At 47.7% G+C, this 21180-nt stretch overlaps 1 protein-coding gene across 1 annotated transcript in view; it reads right to left on the bottom strand.

The window, feature by feature from the left end:
- OPRL1 (opioid related nociceptin receptor 1) overlaps window positions 1-7064 on the bottom strand; it is an 82041-nt gene extending 74977 nt beyond the window's left edge. Inside the window, exon 1 of the mRNA XM_040330336.1 lies at window positions 6793-7064. Within this exon, the coding sequence (XP_040186270.1) occupies window positions 6793-7019 (227 nt within the window). The 5' untranslated portion in view covers window positions 7020-7064. The remainder of the gene's footprint in view (window positions 1-6792) is intronic.
- Window positions 7065-21180: the final 14116 nt, after the last annotated feature.

Below are 21180 nucleotides of genomic sequence, written 5' to 3'. Positions count from 1 at the left end.
ATACTGTGACTGGACAGTTCTTGGTAATCCCAGACGAGCCCCCATACTGTGACTGGACAGTTCTTGGTAATCCCGGACGAGCCCCCATACTGTGACTGGACAGTTCTTGGTAATCCCGGACGAGCCCCCATACTGTGACTGGACAGCCCTTGGTAATCCCGGACGAGCCCCCATACTGTGACTGGACAGCCCTTGGTAATCCCGGACGAGCCCCCATACTGTGACTGGACAGTCCTTGGTAATCCCGGACGAGCCCCCATACTGTGACTGGACAGTCCTTGGTAATCCCGGACGAGCCCCCATAATGTGACTGGACAGCCCTTGGTAATCCCGGACGAGCCCCTATACTGTGACTGGACAGTCCTTGGTAATCCCGGACGAGCCCCCATACTGTGACTGGACAGTCCTTGGTAATCCCGGACGAGCCGCAATACTGTGACTGGACAGTCCTTGGTAATCCCGGACGAGCCCCCATACTGTGACTGGACAGTCCTTGGTAAGCCCGGACGAGCCCCCATACTGTGACTGGTCAGCCCTTGGTAATCCCGGACGAGCCCCCATACTGTGACTGGTCAGCCCTTGGTAAGCCCGGACGAGCCCCCATACTGTGACTGGACAGTCCTTGGTAAGCCCGGACGAGCCCCCATACTGTGACTGGACAGTCCTTGGTAATCCCGGCTGCACTGATGGGGCTGCACTGGTGAGGCTGCACTAATGGGCATTGGTGAGATGTCGCTGATGGGGCTGCACTGATGAGCACTGGTGAGGCTGCACTGATGGGCATTGGTGAGGAATAACTGATGGGGACTGATGGACACAGCTGATCTCATGGTAAAGGGTCGCTGTGATTGGCTCTTTACCTTGATCTGTAATCAGCAGAGTCCGAAGTACACAGCGATCACAGAGCGCACCCGATGCGCACCCCAGGAGGAGCGCTGGAGGCATGTTCAGGAAGGACATAGTTATTTTGTTATCAAATTTTGCAAATGAATAACTTTTCTTCTTTACTGATAAGCACTGATGAGACTGCACTGGTGAGCACTGGTGATGCTGCACTGATGGGCACTGGTATGTCTGCACTAATGGACATTGGTGAGGCGGCACTGATGAGCACTGGTGAGGCTGCACTGATAAGCACTGATGAGACTGCGCTGGTGAGGCTGCACTGATGGGCACTGGTATGGCTGCACTAATGGACATTGGTGAGGCGGCACTGGTGAGGCTGCACTGATGAGCATTGCTGAGGCTGCACTGATGGGCAGTGATTGACACAGCTGATCACATGGTAAACAGGCGCTGTGATTGGCCCTTTACCTTGATCTGTGATCAGCAGAGTCGGAAGTACACAGCGATCGATCACAGAGCATGCCCGATGCACACCCCAGGGGGAGCGCTGGAGGTATGTTCAGGGAAAACATCCATAGACGCCCTCCTAGAACAACAGAGCCGCTCAGTAACCATGCGCAGAAATGTTTTTATTTGAATACATTCCTCAATAGCCACATAGGATAGAAATTCACTATTTTTGGTGCCAGATACCTTTGCAAACCCAGATATTAAATAAGTGGAAACGAAAAAGTCTGGATAGCCGCACTCCAAAATAATATCTTTATTGTCTAAAAACAGTCCACACAGCAAACGCCACAGAATAGAATAACTAACGCGTTTCACACCCCTTTACCGATTCCTAATATAGCTGTGGGAGGGGCTAAGCAGGCCCCACCCACTACAGGATGCCTGGGGAGAAATACAGGAGGGGCAGAGACAAGACCAGTCAGAGTTCCTACACGGAGGAAGGTTTCACAGTGGATTACTCCATTGGAAGATTACTCCATTGCTTCTTGCTCTGGGGACAACTAGATTTCCTGGCGCCAACATGGCAGCGTACATATGTTAGTGTGTTGCCATGGACTGGCAATAGGAAAGAACATTTTTAATAAGTAATTGATACTATTTTCTGTATTCCTGGAGCCAACATGAAAGCACACTTACCATATGTATGCTGCACAGGATTGGCCCCAGGAAAGGAAAATTATGATCATTTTTATTTATTTTTTCATAATTGTGAGTATTTTAGAGTATGATAAAGTATAATAAAATAAGATATAAAATAGGAATAAAATAAAAACAAAAAAATAAAAATAAAAAACAAAAAATATAAAAATAAAAAACAAAAAATGTAAAAAATAAAAAGGGAAGGAAAAGTAATGACTTAAACTGTTTTACCTACAATTTTCTGGTGCCAACATGGCAGCACACTTACCTGCACGGGATTGGCCCCAGGAAAAGGAAATTATGATAAGTATATATTTTTGAGTATTTTAGAGTATGATAAAGTATAATAAAATAAGATATAAAATAGGAATAAAATAAAAACAAAAAATATAAAAATAAAGAATACAAAACAAAAATATATAAAAAATAAAAAGCAAAGGAAAAGTAGAGTATGATAAAGTATAATAAAATAAGATATAAAATAAAAACAAAAATATAAAATTAAAAACAAAAAATATAAAACAATAAAAGGGAAGGAAAAGTAATGACTGAAACTGTTGTACCTACAATTTTTTGTATTTCTGTTGCCAACATGGCAGCACACTACCATATGTATGCTGCAAGGGATTGGGCCCAGGAAAGGAAAATTATGATAAGTATTTTTTTTTCCATAATTTTGAGTATTTTAGAGTATGATAAAGTATAATAAAATAAGATATAAAATAGGAATAGAATAAAAACAAAAATATAACATGTTGTACCTACAATATTTCTGGTGCCAACATGAAAGCAGACTTACCCTATGTATGCTGCAATGGATTGGCTCCAGGAAAGGAAAATTCCGATAAGTATTTGATACAATTATCAGTTTTCCTGGTGCCAACATGGCGGCCTACTACCATATGTATGTTGCCATGGATTGACTGAAACTGTTGTACCGACAATTTTCTGTATTCCTGGAGCCAACATGGTAGCACATCACCATATATAGACTGCAATGGATTAGTATGGAGTAGACTGCAATGATAAGTATTTGTTACAATTTTCCATTTTCGTGGTGCCACCATGGCAGCATACTACCATTAGTATAGTATGCTGCAATGGATTGGCTCCAGGAAAGGAAAATTACGGTAAGTATTTGATACAGTTTTCCTGATACCAACATGGCGGCCTACTACCATTAGTATTCTGCAATGGATTGGCTGCAGAAAGGAAAATTACGGTAAGTATTTGATACAGTTTTCCTGATGCCAACATGGCGGCCTACTTCCATATGTATGTTGCCATGGATTGGCTCCAGGAAAGGAAAATTACGGTACGTATTTGATACAGTTTCCCATTTTCCTGATGCCAACATGGCGGCCTACTACAATATGTATGCAGCCATGGACTGGCTCCAGAAAAGTACAATTATTTATGTATTTGATAACATTTTGTGTTTTCCCATCACTTTCTGCCTTGGAGACATGGGTCAGAAGAAAAATAGAGAGGATTCATTTACCGAGCAGGAACATAGATAGCAATAAAAACTTGACCAAGAACCTAACACCCAACAACTCCATTCAAAACTAAAAGAAAAAAAAAGTTTTGCCAGTTTGTAAGAGATAACACAGAAGATGGATAGATAGATGGACACCTCTATCATTCCTTTGTATTTAATGCCCCATATGGACACCTCTACCATTCCTTAGAATGTCATGCCACCTATGGACACCTCTACCCTTTCATAATATCCCTTGCCACCCTTTGATACCTCTACCATTCATTTGTATTTCATGTCATCTATAAAAACCTCTACCATTCATTTGAATTTGATGCCACCTATAAACACCTCTACCATTCCTTAAAATCCCATTCCACCTATGGACACACCTATGAACACCTCTACCATTTCTTAGTATTCCATGACACCTGTGGACATCTCTACCATTCCTTACATTTCAATGCCACCTTTGGACACCTCTACCATTCCTTAATATTCCATGCCACCTGTGGATACCTCTACCATTTCTTTGTATTAAAATGCCCCATATGGACTCCTCTACCATTCCTTAGAATTCCATGCCAACTATGGACTCCTCTACCCTTTCTTAATATCCCTTGCCACCCTTTGATACCTCGACCATTCATTTGTATTTCATGCCACCTATAAACACCTCTACCATTCATTTGTATTTCATGCCACCTATGAACACCTCTACCATTCATTTGTATTTCATGCCACCTATGAACACCTCTGCCATTCCTTAACATCCCATTCCACCTATGGACACACCTATGAACACCTCTACCATTCATTTGTATTTCATGCCACCTATGAACACCTCTATTATTCATTAACATCCCATTCCACCTATGGACACACCTATGAACACCTCTACCATTTCTTAGTATTCCATGACACCTGTGGACATCTCTACCATTCCTTAGAGTTCAATGCCACCTTTGGACACCTCTACCATTCCTTAATATTCCATGCCACCTGTGGACATCTCTACCATTCCTTAGCATACTGTGCCACCTACGAAAACATCCACCATTCCTTAGTATTCCATGCCATCTATGGATACCTCTACTTTTCCTTAGTATTACATGCCACCTGTGGACATCTTGAACAAATTCCGTAGTATTCAATACCACCTTTGGACACCTCTACCACTCCTTAATATTCCATGCCACCTGTGGACATCTCTACCATTCCTTTGTATTTGATGCCACCTATAGACACCTCTACCATTCCTTAGCATTCCATGCCACTTATGAACACCTCTACCATTCCTTAGTATTGCATGCCACCTATGAACACCTCTACCATTCCTTAGTATTCCATTACACCCAGGACTGGGGCAAGGGGTGGGCAGGAGGAAAAGTTGTCCTGGGCAGTATTCCATGCCACCTATGGAAACCTCTACCATTTCTTAATATTCCATGCCACCTGTGAAAATCTCTACCATTCCTTAGTATACTGTGCCACCTGTGAACACATCCACCATTCCTTAGTATTCCATGCCACCAATGACACCTCTACTATTTATTAATATTCCATGCCACCTGTGGACATCTCTACCATTCCTTAGTATTCTACGCCACCTATGAACACACCTCTACCATTTCTTATTATTCCATGCCACCTGTGGACACCTCGACAATTCCTTAGTATTCCCTGCCACCTATGGATATCTTTAACATTCCTTAGTATTCCATGCCACCTATGGATATCTCTAACTTTCCTTAGTATTCCATGCCACCTATGGATATCTCTAACTTTCCTTAGTATTCCATGCCACCTATGAACACCTCTACCATTCCTTAGCATTCCATACCACCTACTACAGTACAGCACCACAGAACATATCAGTTTATAGGAAGAAGTGTCAGTGGCCTTCAAGGGACCACAAACACCATGGCTAAACAGGTCCATCACACGAGAACCGTTGGTGATGTTTGATCCCATCCAGACATGGTTTACATAGCCTTAGAATGCCTCCACATCCATCAGTGTGCTAACCTTTTACAGAGATGGGGGGTTGGGAAAAAATGTCATGGCCTTGTGTCGAAAGTGTGACATCACTTGTGTGACCATGGCAGAACTGCAGCGGTTATATGGTGCCCTATGTGCATGTGCCTTTACTATGCAGTCATATTTGTAATAAATACACAGACCCATGTCCCCAAATCTCCAGCAAGCTTCACAGACAGACAGTTGTCACCTAATAGGCGGTGGCCTTCGATAATAAAGATCATACCCCCCCTTGCCCCCCTTCCCCCCTAGTATACCCTGTCGCAGGCATTCACCTGGGCAACATGCACCGACCTGAAGTCTAATGATGCAGACAAGACGCTGCCTGAAACACAATAGGCAGACACTCCGCTGAACCCATCGCACACACACCTCCTATACATACCCTGCGGGGCCAAACAAGACATAAAGGTTGTCATCAGGCACAAAAAAAAAAAAGGAAATAAAAGCCACATACAAAGTGCAGAAAGTCAGGTCGGCCAATCAGCAATGATCTTTCATTAGTTCCGCCTGCTGTAACCTAAAGAAAGGTGACAACTCTTTGGTGTCTTTGCAGCTACGGTACTACACACGTCATCAGTGCTCTGCTCATTAAACAAGTCCGGCTTCGGTATAAGCTGCAAGCAACCCATTGCTTTTCAGGACTACAAGTCCCAGCATGACCAGAGAAGCAAAAAAAAAAAAAAAAGGAATAGGGTATGCATGCCACTAATATTCTAATGGTGGATTCAAGCAAGCTATGAGCCTGGGGGGGGGGGGGGGAGGTTGTTCTTTGGCAGTCGTAGAACTACAAATCCCAGCATGCCTAGTGCTCAGCCACAGGTTGATTCCTCTGCAGTAATAATGTGCCTGGCCATTGCAACCTGTCGCAAGCATCATTTACCAATCCTTGGCTATGCATGCAATATAACCCCCCCATAGCATGCACACTTAAGGTCACCACTGCAAAGCCCTATAAGTGACTGGGGCTTCCTATGCAATTCCCAAAAGTTAGTAGACAGTTAGTGTCGCTGGATTTGAATTAAGGGGGGGGGGGGGGTAGAATGTCAATGCTGCAGAGTATCTTGTCCACACTGCAGTCACCAGACATTGCACTGCACCAGCTCATAGCAACAGGGTAAGCGGAACGACTGCAGAGAATCCCCCCCCCACAACGGTGGCTAGCGGAGGCCTTGGGAGGGAAAAGGTGGGGGGGGGGGGTTGGGTGGAGGGGTACCCCAGGATAACACAACCTCAGAGGTGACGCAGCTATCATTGGGGAGGAGGATGGGACTTACCCTGATACACTCAGGATGCTGCGAGTGGTGCTGATGCTGCTGTCGGTGATGCTGGATGCTGATTCCACCTTTCCCCAGTATAGAGACAGCTGCAGAGCCCTGGCCGGGGAGGGAAGGAAAGAGATGGGGGGGGGGGGGGAGACAATCACATCGATACTCCGGAGGGGTGCAGAGACACAGGGAGGGAGGGAGAGCTGGCTGCAGAGAGCAGGGCTGGGATTCTGCATTAACTCAATGTGCTGTATAGACAATGGGAGGGGAGGAAAGCACCGGCTCAGCCTCAGACCTGGGCTGGAAGGGGAGGAGAAGAGACACATCTCATGCACACACACACTTGTTAAGCCAAGGTGTGAAAGGGGTCTGCTATTGCAAGCAGGACCAAGGGCCCCCCCCCCCCCCTTATGGTCAACGACGCTAACGTTAGCGACACCGTAGTGGCCCTTGAAGGGGTTAATGCTCTTCGACGCAGATTTTTTTTTTCCCCTCCAAGGGCAGCTGGGAATATTGGTTCAGACTCTTCTCTAGCGACAAACCAATACCTACAGAACCCAGCCTGGCGGTTTCTTGGTGGTTTCCCAGCTTTGGGAGACCAAAGGGTTAATGTAAACTTTCACCCCTATACCCCCCAAGGGCATCTGAGAAGTTGCCCTTGGGGGGGTATAGGGGTGAAAGTTTGCATTAACGCTTTGGTTCCGGAACCGCCAAGAAACCGACATCTGGGAAGTTGCCCTCTGGGAGGGGGTATAGGGGTGAAAGTTTGCATTAACCCTTTGGCTCCCCAAAGCTGGGGAACCACCAAGACACCAACATCTGAGAAGTTGCCCTTGGGGGGGGGGGGTATAGGGGTGAAAGTTTACATTAACCCTTTGGTTCCGGGAACCGCCAAGAAACCGACATCTGGGAAGTTGCCCTTGGGGGGGGGGGGTGTATAGGGGGTAAAAGTTTGCATTAACGCTTTGGTTCCCCAAATTTCGGGAACCACCAAGAAACCAAAATCTGAGAAGTTGCCCTTGGGGGGGGGGGGGGTATAGGGGTGAAAGTTTACATTAACCCTTTGGTTCCCCAAATTTCGGGAACCACCAAGACACCAACATCTGAGAAGTTGCCCTTGGGGAGGGGGTATAGGGGTGAAAGTTTGCATTAACCCTTTGGTTCCCCAAAGCTGGGGAACCACCAAGACACCAACATCTGAGAAGTTGCCCTTGGGGGGGTGGGGGGTATAGGGGTGAAAGATTGCATTAACGCTTTGGTTCCGGAACCGCCAAGAAACCAACATCTGAGAAGTTGCCCTTGGGGGGGGTATAGGGGGTAAAAGTTTGCATTAACCCTTTGGTTCCCCAAATTTCGGGAACCACCAAGAAACCGACATCTGAGAAGTTGCCCTTTGGGGGGGGTGGAATAGGGGTGAAAGTTTGCATTGACCTTTTGGTTCCAGGAACCGCCAAGAAACCAACATCTGAGAAGTTGCCCTTGGGGGGTATAGGGGTGAAAGTTTACATTAACCCTTTGGTTCCCCAAAGCTGGGGAATCGCCAAGAAACCAACATCTGGGAAGTTGCCTTTTGGGGGGGGGGGAATAGGGGTGAAAGTTTGCATTAACCCTTTGGTTCCAGGAACCTCCAAGAAACCAACATCTGAGAAGTTGCCCTTGGGGGGTATAGGGGTGAAAGTTTACATTAACCCTTTGGTTCCCCAAAGCTGGGGAACCGCCAAGAAACCGACATCTGGGAAGTTGCCCTTGGGGGGGTATAGGGGTGAAAGTTTGCATTAACCCTTTGGTTCCCCAAATTTCGGGAATCACCAAGAAACCAACATCTGAGAAGTTGCCCTTGGGGAGAGGGTATAGGGGTAAAAGTTTGCATTAACCCTTTGGTTCCCCAAAGCTGGGGAACCACCAAGACACCAACATCTGAGAAGTTGCCCTTGGGGGGGTGGGGGGTATAGGGGTGAAAGATTGCATTAACGCTTTGGTTCCGGAACCGCCAACAAACCAACATCTGAGAAGTTGCCCTTGGGGGGGTATAGGGGGTAAAAGTTTGCATTAACCCTTTGGTTCCCCAAATTTCGGGAACCACCAAGAAACCAACATCTGAGAAGTTGCCCCTAGGGCATGGGTGCTCAACCTGTGGTCCTTCAGCTGTTATAGAACTACAACCCCCATCATGCCTCTGCTTTTGGGAGTTATGCTTGTAACTGAGCAGCTTGCATTGCCTTATGGGGCTTGTAGTTCTGCAACAGCTGGAGGGCCACAGGTTGAGCACCCATGCCTTAGGGGGGGGTATAGGGGTGAAAGTTTTCATTAACCCTTTGGTTCCCCAAAGCTAGGGAACTGACAAGAAACCAACATCTGAGAAGTTGCCTTTTGGGGGGGGGTATAGGGGTGAAAGTTTGCATTAACCCTTTGGTTCCCCAAATTTCAGGAACCACCAAGAAACCAACATCTGAGAAGTTGCCCTCTGGGAGGGGGTATAGGGGTGAAAGTTTGCATTAACCCTTTGGTTTCCCAAAGCTGGGGAACCACCAAGACACCAACATCTGAGAAGTTTCCCTTGGGGGGGTGGGGGGTATAGGGGTGAAAGATTGCATTAACGCTTTGGTTCCGGAACCGCCAAGAAACCAACATCTGAGAGGTTGCCCTTGGGGGAGTATAGGGGTAAAAGTTTGCATTAACCCTTTGGTTTCCCAAATTTCGGGAACCACCAAGAAATCTGAGAAGTTGCCCTTGGCATGGGTGCTCAACCTGTGGTCCTCCAGCTGTTATGGAACTACAACCCCCATCATGCCTCTGCTTTTGGGAGTTATGCTTGTAACTGAGCAGCTTGCATTGCCTTATGGGGCTTGTAGTTCTGCAACAGCTGGAGGGCCACAGGTTGAGCACCCATGCCGGGCGGACGTACGTTTCTGAATCGGCGTATCTACCTAATTTGCATATTCGACGCGGAAGTCTAGGGAAGCGCCCCTAGCGGTCATCGTAAATATTGCACCCTAAGATAAGACTTACGCCGCTCGTATCTAGGCAACATTGAGGCGTATCTGATTCTATGAATCAGACGCCGAGATGCGACGGCCCGCACTCGACGGTGTATCTGGAGATACGCCGTCGTCGTAACTGCTTTCTGAATCCGGGCCTATAACTTTTGCGCAAACCAATCAATATACACTTATTGCGATTTTTTTTTTACCAAAAATATGTAGAACAATACGTATCGGCCTAAACTGAGGAAAAAAATATTTTTTTATATATTTTTGGGGGATATTTAAAAAAAAAAAGTTTAAAAAGTGATTAAATACCACCAAAAGAAGCTCTATTTGTGGGGAAAAAAAGGACGTCAATTTTGTTTGGGTACAGCATCGCACGACCGCTCAATTGTCAGTTAAAGCGACACAGTGCCGTATCGCAAAAAAATTGCCTGGTCATTAAGGGGGGGAAATCTTCCAGTCTGTAAGTGGTTAATAGCCAGATCACCAGGTTTTAGGAACATCACATCTAGGGACTGGTAGCTGCACACTGTTACATTTGTTTTGTTTTTGGGTTCAGAAATACTTCAAATCCCCCATTATGGGCACGTTGGGTTCATTTAAGATGTATTTTTAGCACTCCCAGCCTGGAGCTGATGGTTGCCTTAAGGGCTTCAAGAAAGCTACTCGAAGCTCATTAAATGCTCTGCAAATACTCAGTGAAGCTGATGCTCTCCAGACTAGAATTTACAAGCGAGGATTAAACATTGCCCGCGTGTTTATGGCCCTAAAGTGAACCTGTGTCAGCGGCACACAACATTAGACAACAGCTGCACAAGAAAGCAACTTCCATAAGGTGCAAGGATATAGCAATGCTCTTACTGGCCATATTTAGAGCTCCCCCCCACAGCACCCCTGAATTCATCAAGCAGGACCCAACTTCCTTGCACTGGGAGCCATGGGCGTCTGCAGGTAGGGGCAAGGGGGGTCAAGTGCCCCTCCCTGGAATCAGGGATGGGATGGGAGTGCGGGCAGCCCGCACCCGGGTGGCACCCGCCAGAGAGAGCCACGCAGCTCAGTGCCACCAGAGAGCCGCCCTGCCCAGCGTCACCAGAGAGAGAAAAACTGAGCCACTGCCAGGGTACAGACATGCTACACTACTGACCAGAGTCACCCCTGGGGAACCCAGAGTGCTGTAGTTTTGCTGGGTCTGGTAAGAGGGCCTGTCGGCCCTTATCCATTACTTATCAGAGGGACTGTACTATGTCTGCAGTCTATGACCGTGATAACGTGATAATGAATGTCGAAAAGGGGTGGCACATGGGTGATAGGGTGACCACATTTCCAAACTACCCCCCCCCCCCTTCCCAAAAATCAGCTTGTGCTGTAACGAATCACAGCACAGTGATTGGACACAAGAGGCGGGATTTATGATTTCTCCAATCACAAGCAGGGGGCAGGGATTGTGCTTTCCCAGGCATTCCCGGCCAGGGAAAGTACTGTCAGTGAGTAAAGCGGTGACATGGCAGCCTTTTTTGGGGGGTATCAGATCGGCTCAGGGGGTGGGGGGGGGGGGGGGCTGTGTCAGTTTCATTCCAGGACACTGTATTGTCCTGGCATAAAGGTACCCGGGACAAACCTACAAAATGTGGGACTGTCCCGGGCAATCCGGGACACGTGGTCACCCTACCCGGGACAGACATGTCAATTGCGGGACAGTCCCGGGCAATCCGGGACACGTGGGCACCCTACCAGGGACCCAGGACAGACATGTCAATTGCTGGACAGTAACGGGCAATCTGGGACACGTGGTCACCCTACCCGGGACTCGGGACAGACATGTCAATTGCAGGACAGTCCTGGGCAAACCGGGTCAGGTGGTCACCCTACCCGGGACCCAGGACAGACATGTCAATTGCTGGACAGTAACGGGCAATCTGGGACACGTGGTCACCCTACCCGGGACTCGGGACAGACATGTCAATTGCAGGACAGTCCTGGGCAATCCGGGACAGGTGGTCACCCTACCCGGGACCCAGGAGTCAGGACAGACATGTCAATTGCGGGACAGTCCCGGGCAATCCGGGACACGTGGTCACCCTAATGGGTGACCCTAAAATAGTTCTGCGGATGCCTATGCTGGGAGCATAGTTACATAGTTACATAGTTACATAGTTAGTCAGGTTGAAAAAAGACACAAGTCCATCCAGTTCAACCACAAAAAATAAAAAAACAAAAATAAAAAACACAGTAAAATCCTATACACCCAACTCCATTCCCACAGTTGATCCAGAGGAAGGCAAAAAACCCCAGCAGAGCATGAGATCCAATTTGCTACAGCAGATCCTGATCCCCCGAGAGGCAATCGGATTTACCCTGGATCAACTTTACCTACAAATCTTAATACTCAAGTTATATTATGTACATTTAGGAAAGAATCCAGGCCTTTCTTAAAGCAATCTACTGAGCTGGCCAGAACCACCTCTGGAGGGAGTCTGTTCCACATTTTCACAGCTCTTACTGTTAAAAAACCTTTCCGTATTTGGAGGTGAAATCTCTTTTTCATAGACATGATACAATGCTAAGTGTCTGTGGGGCTGACCTAGGCATTGCTTTGGCAAGGGCCAGATTTATTCCTTTGTGGTCCCTAGGTCCTTCCCACACCTGGACCACCAGAGCAATCAACCATATTCCATTCCAGCCCACCTGGTCATAATTACCGTCACTGTTGCATTTTGGAGCCAATCAATCTCAGCTGTGTGAACTGATAACAGAAGGGGCCTACAGCTGTGGTAGTAATTTAACGGAAGCCTCCATCCCAATATAATGCTGAATTTTTACAACACGATTCAGGCTGGGTTCACACTGGTGCGCCAAACGCTCCGACATTGGGAGCTCATGTCCAATGACGTGTGAAAATCAATGTTTCCCTATGGGAGCCGTCCTAACTGGTCTGACACAAGTCGGTCCGACTTTGAAAAGCACTGCTTTGGTCCGACTTTGATCCTACTTCAGCCCATTAAATATCACTGAAGTTAAATATCAGTCGGATCTAGGGTTGCTACCTCATCCCTTTAAACCCGAACACATAGTAATTACACAGGTTCTGGGGCTAATTTAATGCAGATAAGGCACCAAGTGAGTTTAATTACCACCTTAATCAGCCAGAGAACCTGTGTAATTAATATGTTTTCGGTTTTAAAGGGATGAGGTGGCAACCCTAGTCGGATCACTGTCTTGCATGATCCGACTTCGGCATGCGACTTGTGCTCTTATGATCTTAAGGGGGAAGCCACGCCAAATTTTAAATGAAAAAAAACAGCATGGGTTCCCCCCTCCAAGCGCATCAAAATACCGATGTATAAGGACGACGTGCGGACTATGGGGGGCGCCCGAGCCGAGTCACAGCTCCCTGTGTCCATTTAGACACGGAGCCCCGACCCCGCTCACCCTGCCTCCCCTGATTGGCTAGCTGACTTTGATTGACAACAGCGGAAAACCAATGGCGCTGCTGCTGTGTCTCAGACAATCAGGAAGAGGAACCTCAGAAAACTGAGACACTCGTGCACATCACTGGATCGAGATGGGGCTCAGGTAAGTGTTAGGGGGCTGCTGCACACAGAAAGCTTTTTATATTAATGCATCTACTTTCAGTGCTTTGAATTGATCTACAGGAACTCAGGCAAATGGCATTTTCAGAAGGGGGTTGGCAATGGCAGCCTTCATGTATCCTTGATTGCAGGTGTAAAGGGCACCTGTCCTGTTAGGGTGGCTTGCCATGGGCTACCTATGGGTGGCCTGTACTAGGAAGAGGGGACGGCGTAGTCTTTCATACATGCACAACTCACAACTGCACGACGCTTGCAGGACTTTTACATCTGTGCAAGATGAGATCGCAATAATGAGGACAGCAGCAGGGACTTTAATTGTCTCATGAGCCAGTGTGTAGGGTCACATGTCAGAAAATGCGTGAAAGTATGGAGGAGTATATTTATATCGTTTTATACATTTTATAACAATATTTTATTTTTACATATATATATATATATATATATATCAGGGGTTGACAAATTTGCTTGGAATGTAGGAGCCAGCTAAAAAAGTTAGGAGCCAGAAAACGCGCCCCGTCCCGCCGAGCTTGCGCGCAGAAGCGAACACATACGTGAGCAGCGCCCGTATATGTAAACGGTGTTCAAACCACACATGTGAGGTATCGCCGCGATCGTTAGAGCGAGAGCAATAATTCTAGCCCTAGACCTCCTCTGTAACTCAAAACATGCAACCTGTAGAATTTTTTAAACGTCGCCTATGGAGATTTTAAAGGGTAAAAGTTTGTCGCCATTCCACGAGCGGACGTAATTTTGAAGCGTGACATGTTGGGTATCAATTTACTCGGCGTAACATTGTCTTTCATAATATTAAAAAAAATGGGGATAACTTTACCGTTGTCTTATTTTTTAATTAAAAAAAGTGTATTTTTTTCCCCCAAAAAAGTGCGCTTGTAAGGCCGCTGCGCAAATACGGCGTGACAGAAAGTATTGCAACGATCGCCATTTTATTCTCTAGGGTGTTAGGATAAAAAATATATATAATGTTTGGGGGTTCTAATTAGAGGGAAGAAGATGGCAGTGAAAATAGTGAAAAATGACATTAGAATTGCTGTTTAACTTGTAATGCTTAACTTGTAATACCAACGGCCACCACCAGATGGCGCCAGCTCACATCTGGTGGTAATAACTTGTAATACCAACGGCCACCACCAGATGGCGCCAGCTCACACATCTGGTGGTAATAACCTGTAATACCAACGGCTCACCACCAGATGGCGCCAGCTCACAAAAAAAAAAAACATTTTTTTTTTTTGCCCCTCCTTCCAAGCCAAGTCGCCAGGACCCTATTTCTAGTCGCCCTGGCGACCAGGATTTGTCGAGCCCTGATATATATATACATATACACACACTCACCAGCCACTTTATTAGGTACACCTTGCTAGTACAGGTTGGACCCCCTTTTGACTCCATTCTTCGTGGCTTAGATTTAACAAGGTGCTGGAAACGTTCCTCAGAGATTTTGCTCCATAGTGACATGATAACATCACACAGTTGCTGCAGATTTGTCGGCTGCACATCCCGGTGACATGACGGTATGGTTCCTCTATCGAGATGGTTCCTGTAAGGACTGCGCAGGCGCATTCCTTGCCGATGGAAATCTCCGAACCTCGGCCGGCATCCAGGCTCATTCCTTAACATCCCCGTGGATTGGAGGATGTTAAAAAAAGAGCCAGCGAGCACCGAGCGAGCGTAGCGAGCACGTGAGGCCGACTGGCCACTTACCTCAAATTCCACGTCGCCCTGGAGGTTCGGTGATTTCCGTCGGCAAGGATTGCGCCTGCGCAGTCCTTACAGGAACCATATCGTCAGATCACCGGATGAGAATCTTACACCACATCCCAAAGGTCCTCTATTGGATGAGATGTGGTGAGTGTGGAGGCCATTGGAGGACAGTGACCTCATTGTCCAGTGGTGAGATGATTGGAGGACAGTGACCTCATTGTCCCGTGGTGAGATGATTGGAGGACAGGGACCTCATTGTCCCGTGGTGAGATGATTGGAGGACAGTGACCTCATTGTCCAGTGGTGAGATGATTGGAGGACAGTGACCTCATTGTCCAGTGGTGAGATGATTGGAGGACAGTGACCTCATTGTCCCGTGGTGAGATGATTGGAGGACAGGGACCTCATTGTCCCGTGGTGAGATGATTGGAGGACAGGGACCTCATTGTCCAGTGGTGAGATGATTGGAGGACAGTGACCTCATTGTCCAGTGGTGAGATGATTGGAGGACAGGGACCTCATTGTCCCGTGGTGAGATGATTGGAGATTTATGACAAGGCAGGATGGATCCATGTTTTCATGTTGTTTACACCAAATTCTGACCCCACCATCTGAATGTCGCGGCTGAAATCGAGACTCATCAGATCAGACAACGTTTTTCCAATCTTCTATTCTGTGTGAATCGTAGCCTAATGCCGCGTACACACGACCGTTTTTCATGATGAGAACAACGCCATTTTTTTAATTGGTCGTTAAAAACGTGTGTAGGTTCCAGAGCATTTTTCTCGTCGAGAAAAATGGCCATTAACATTTTTAGAACCTGCTCTATTTTTTCTCGTTGTTTTTCACGTCGTCGTTTTTCTCGTCGTGAAAAGCGGTCGTGTGTAGGCTTTAACGACGGGAAAAAAACACGCATGCTCAGAAGCAAGTTATGAGACGGGAAATTAGCATAATCAGCTCAAAGGGTGGCGCTATTTGAATGGAACTTCCCCTTTATCGTGCCGTTGTACTTCGCCGCGCTTTGCGCTAGCATTTTTTATCACAACCGTGTGTATGCAAGGCAGGCTTGAGAAGAATCACGTAGAGAAAAACTTCGTTTTTTTCCATGACATGAAAAACGGTCGTGTGTACGCGGCATCAGTTTCCTTTTTTAGCTGACAGGAGTGGCACCCGGTGTGGTCTTCTGCTGCTGTAGTCCATCTGCTTCAAGGTTTGCTGTATTGTGCATTCAGAGATGGTATTCTGCATACCTTGGATGTAACTAGTGTTATTTGAGTTACTGTTCCCTTTCTATCATCTCCAACCAGTCTGCCCATTCTCCTCTGACATCAACAAGGCATTTTCCTCCACACAACTGCCACTCACTGGATATTTTCTCTTTTTCCCACCATTCTCTGTAAACCCGAGAGATGGTTGTGTGTGAAAATCTCAGTAGATCAGCAGTTTTTGAAATACTCAGACAAACCAGAATATTCACAGTGGCAGTATTTCATGGGCACAGTGGCTGCGTTTGATGGGCACAGTGGCTGCGTTTGATGGGCACAGTGGCTGCGTTTGATGGTCACATTGGCTGCGTTTGATGGTCACAGTGGCTGCGTTTGATGGGCACAGTGGCTGCGTTTGATGGGCACAGTGGCTGCGTTTGATGGGCACAGTGGCTGCGTTTGATGGGCATAGTGGCTGCGTTTGATGGGCACAATGGCTGCAAGTGATGGGCACATTGACTGCGTTTGATGGGAACAGTGGCAGCATCTGGCCACATTGGCTGCATTTGATGGCACAGTGGCTGCAAGCGATGAGCACAGTGGCTGCATTTGATGGAACAGTGGCTGAAAGTGATGGGCACATTGACTGCATTTGATGGGCACAGTGACTGCATTTGATGGGCAAAGTGGCTGCGTTTGATGGGCACAGTGGCTGCGTTTGATGGGCACAGTGGCTGGGTTTGATGGGCATAGTGGCTGCGTTTGATGGGCACAGTGGCTGCGTTTGATGGGCACAGTGGCTGCGTTTGATGGGCATAGTGGCTGCGTTTGATGGGCACAATGGCTGCAAGTGATGGGCACATTGACTGCGTTTGATGGGAACAGTGGCAGCATCTGGCCACATTGGCTGCATTTGATGGCACAGTGGCTGCAAGCGATGGGCACAGTGGCTGCATTTGATGGAACAGTGGCTGAAAGTGATGGGCACATTGACTGCATTTGATGGGCACAGTGACTGCGTTTGATGGGCACAGTGGCTGCGTTTGATGGGCACAGTGGCTGCGTTTGATGGGCATAGTGGCTGCGTTTGATGGGCACAGTGGCTGCGTTTGATGGGCACAGTGGCTGCGTTTGATGGGCATAGTGGCTGCGTTTGATGGGCACAATGGCTGCAAGTGATGGGCATAGTGGCTGCGTTTGATGGCACAGTGGCTGCAAGCGATGGGCACAGTGGCTGCATTTTTCCCACCATTCTCTGTAAACCCAAGAGATGGTTGTGTGTGAAAAACTCAGTAGATCAGCAGTTTTTGAAATACTCAGACAAACCAGAATATTCACAGTGGCAGCATTTCATGGGCACAGTGGCTGCGTTTGATGGGCACAGTGACTGCGTTTGATGGGCACAGTGGCTGCGTTTGATGGGCACAGTGGCTGCGTTTGATGGGCATAGTGGCTGCGTTTGATGGGCACAGTGGCTGCGTTTGATGGTCACATTGGCTGCGTTTGATGGTCACAGTGGCTGCGTTTGATGGGCACAGTGGCTGCAAGTGATGGGCATAGTGGCTGCAAGTGATGGGCATAGTGGCTGCGTTTGATGGGCACAGTGGCTGCAAGTGATGTTTTTTTCCCAAATTTTTCAGTTTGTTTGCGCCCCACCAAAAATTATGAGAACCAGCCACCCCCGCCGCCCCCCTTTATCCATGCGTCTGGCCCCGGATCTACATACAGGACGTCGGACCATGGATTCCAATAGGAGGGGCATTTTTTTTTTAAAGCTCTAATAGGCTTCAAAAAAGGGTGGCCTCGGGGCGCAGAGCACTGCGCTCCGAGCCCACCCAGTTGTGCGATAATTGCGAATGAATATTCACTATACTCACACTGATTCTCCTCCCAGCCAATCAGGAAGCGGGTTGTGATGTTGTTCGCCATGGGGGGGGAGGAGGAGGAGGGTGGAGACGCACGACCGGGGGGCGAAGTAACGGGAAGGCCGATGGACCCACCAGCCGCCACTCCAGCAATGTCACACCATCTGGCCCAGCCTTGCAGCACTCCCCGACTCCAGGAGGGGAAATCGGAGTCTGGGAAGGCTAGAGGTAAGGAGGCCCTCCGTCTCCGGTGGGGGGGGGGGGGGTGGTTTATGTGTATCCCGTGCTAATGTCCGTCTCCTGCCCCCCCCCCCGAATTATCAAGCACCAGCTGCCACTGGTTAAAAGCCACCACACATATGTGTTGCCTAGGCAGCAACAGGTTAAGGTTGACCATACACTATACAATCTTATTGTACAATCCCCGAAGGCTGCATTCGCACCTCAGCATTTCGAATGGCGGCCAGATTTGCCGCAATTCTGCCCGCGATTTCAAAGCGCCAAGGTGTGAATGACGAATTGCAGAACGCACATTTGAGATGGCACCTAAAATCACGGCGCGGTTCTGCCCCCGATTGTCACGTGATAAATTGCGCTCCATAAAAGTGGCTCCTGAGCTTTTTCGGGGCGACGAGCTTCACAAGGCGTTGCGCTGATGTTGCTCAGCCGGGTCCGATGCCAACGGTGCCCAGTGGAATTCTATACATAGGTCTTGGCTGGAATTGTTGGAAGAGTGTTTCTTTTAGAGGTAAATAAAAAATAAATAAAAAACGGTAATAAAATGAATTTGCTGATTGCGCTTTCTGGCAAAGATTTGTTAATAGCGATGTTTGATTGTTTACAAGCTAATTACCGGCGGCAATTAGTCAGTTTGACGGAAGATTCTTGGAATTCAGTCGCTCAGAGGAACATATTGTAGATTTTTGTATGGATTTTACACAGGGGCCCCCTTCTGCCGCCGCGCTGTACGGTTCAGAGCAGGTGACGGGAGAGAGCGCGCGGCTGCTTGGGATCGTGTGGACCATTAAAGATCGAATCCACTAAAATCTCATATGGGCTTTAAAAAGTTGGATGCAGGATTCTGCGGGTTTCATTAACTACTTCAGCCCCGGAGGATTTGGCTGCCCAATGACCAGGACATTTTTTGCGATTCGGCACTGCGTCGCTTTAACTGACAATTGCGCGGTCGTGCGACGTGGCACCCAAACAAAATTGGTGTCCTTTTTCCCCCACAAATAGAGCTTTCTTTTGGTGATATTTGATTACCTCTGCGGTTTTTATTTTTTGCGCTATAAACAAAAAATAAGCGACAGTTTTGAAAAAAAAGCAATATTTTTTGCTATAATGAATACCCCCCAAAAATACTGTATTTTTCGTGGTATACCGTGCGCCGGCGTATAACGCGCACCCCAAGCTTAGAAGGGAAGTTTAGGAAAAAACTTAAATTTTGGATGCTCAGCCTTGTCGGCGTCCATCGGCGGCCTTGCGCGGGGTCCGCCCAGCCTTGTCGATGCCCGTCTGCTGTCGGCGTCCATCGGCGGCCTTCTCCGGCGTCCGTCTGCGGCCTTGCGTGGGGACCGTCCAGCCTTGTCGGTGTCTGTCTGCTGTCTTGCCCGGCGTCCATCGGCGGCCTTGTCCGGCGTCCATCTGCGGCCTTGCGCAGTCGGCCTTGTCGATGTCTGTCATTTCCGTCTGCCGGTCCGTCCAGCCTTGTCGGTGTCCGTTACGTCCGTCTGCCGGGGGTTGCAGCGTTGTGTGTTTGAATTTGGTGCCTCGGTCGAGCTGTGCAGAGCCGGATTTCCGGTGTGTTCGGCTCCTCTCGGCTTCTCTCGGCTCCTCTTGCGTGGCTGCGGGGGGAGCCGAGCGTGGCCGAGCCTAGCCGAGTGCGCAGTACACTCAGAGACAGCGAGGATCGGCGTATAACGCGCACCCACGATTTTCCCCTGATTTTAAGGGGGAAAAAAGTGCGTGTTATACACCGATAAATACGGTATTTAAAAAAAAAAAAACATACTTTTTCCTCAGTTTAGGCCGATATGTATTTTTCTACATATTTTTGGTAAAAAAAAAATCGCAATAATCGTATATATTAATTTGCGCAAAAGTTATAGCAGCTACAAAATATGGGATAGTTTTATGGCATTTTTATTATTATTATTGTTGTATTAGTAATGGCAGCGATCTGCGATTTTTTTTTTTTTTTTTTTTTATCGAGACTGCGACATTATGGCGGACACATCGGACACTTTTGATGCTATTTTGGGACCGTTGTCATTTATACAGCGAACAGTGCTATAAAAATGCACTGATTACTGTGTAAATGACACTGGCCGGGAAGGGGTTAAACACTAGGGGGCGATGAAGTGGTTAAATGTGTTCTAGGGAGTGATTCCAACTGTGGGCTAAAAGTGACATGACACTGATCACTTCTCCCCGATCACAGGGAACAGTAGATCAGTGTCCTGTGTCACTAGGCAGAACAGTTAAATGCCTTGTTTACAAAGGCATCTCCCTGGACATCAAGTACGCGGGTCCCGCAGGCACGGTCACGGAGCACGTGGCGGGCGCGTGCGCCCACAATGCTGCGATTAAAAGGGGACGTACCTGTACACCCATTTGCCCAGCCGAGCCATTGTGCTGACGTATATCGTTGTGCGCTGGGCTGGTCGGCATATGGTTAAAATAATCCCTGGTGGTCCCTTTGGTACCTAAAGTGTTTGTAAACCTCTGAAATAAAAAAAAAGAGCAAAGCATATCCAGGGGCGGACTGACCATTCGAGCACTCGGGCACTGCCCGAGGGCCCCATTCCTGACTAGGGGGCCCCATCAGGCCATCTTTTTGGTTAGAAACGCTGGACGTTTCTTTTGTTTGTTGCTTGCCTGCTATTATATTATATATTATATATTTTGGATGGCCGCTAGGTGGCGCTTCCATTGCTGTCGGCGTAGAATATGTAAACGAGGGGATACGCCGATTCACGAACGTACGCCAGGCCGACGCAGTACTTTTACGCCGTTTACGTAAGAG

The sequence above is a fragment of the Rana temporaria genome, chromosome 12 (genome assembly GCF_905171775.1).
Source record: "Rana temporaria chromosome 12, aRanTem1.1, whole genome shotgun sequence".
NCBI lineage: Eukaryota > Metazoa > Chordata > Amphibia > Anura > Ranidae > Rana > Rana temporaria.
Note: the sequence above shows the minus strand (reverse complement) of the source record. Positions and strands in the feature narration are given on the sequence as shown.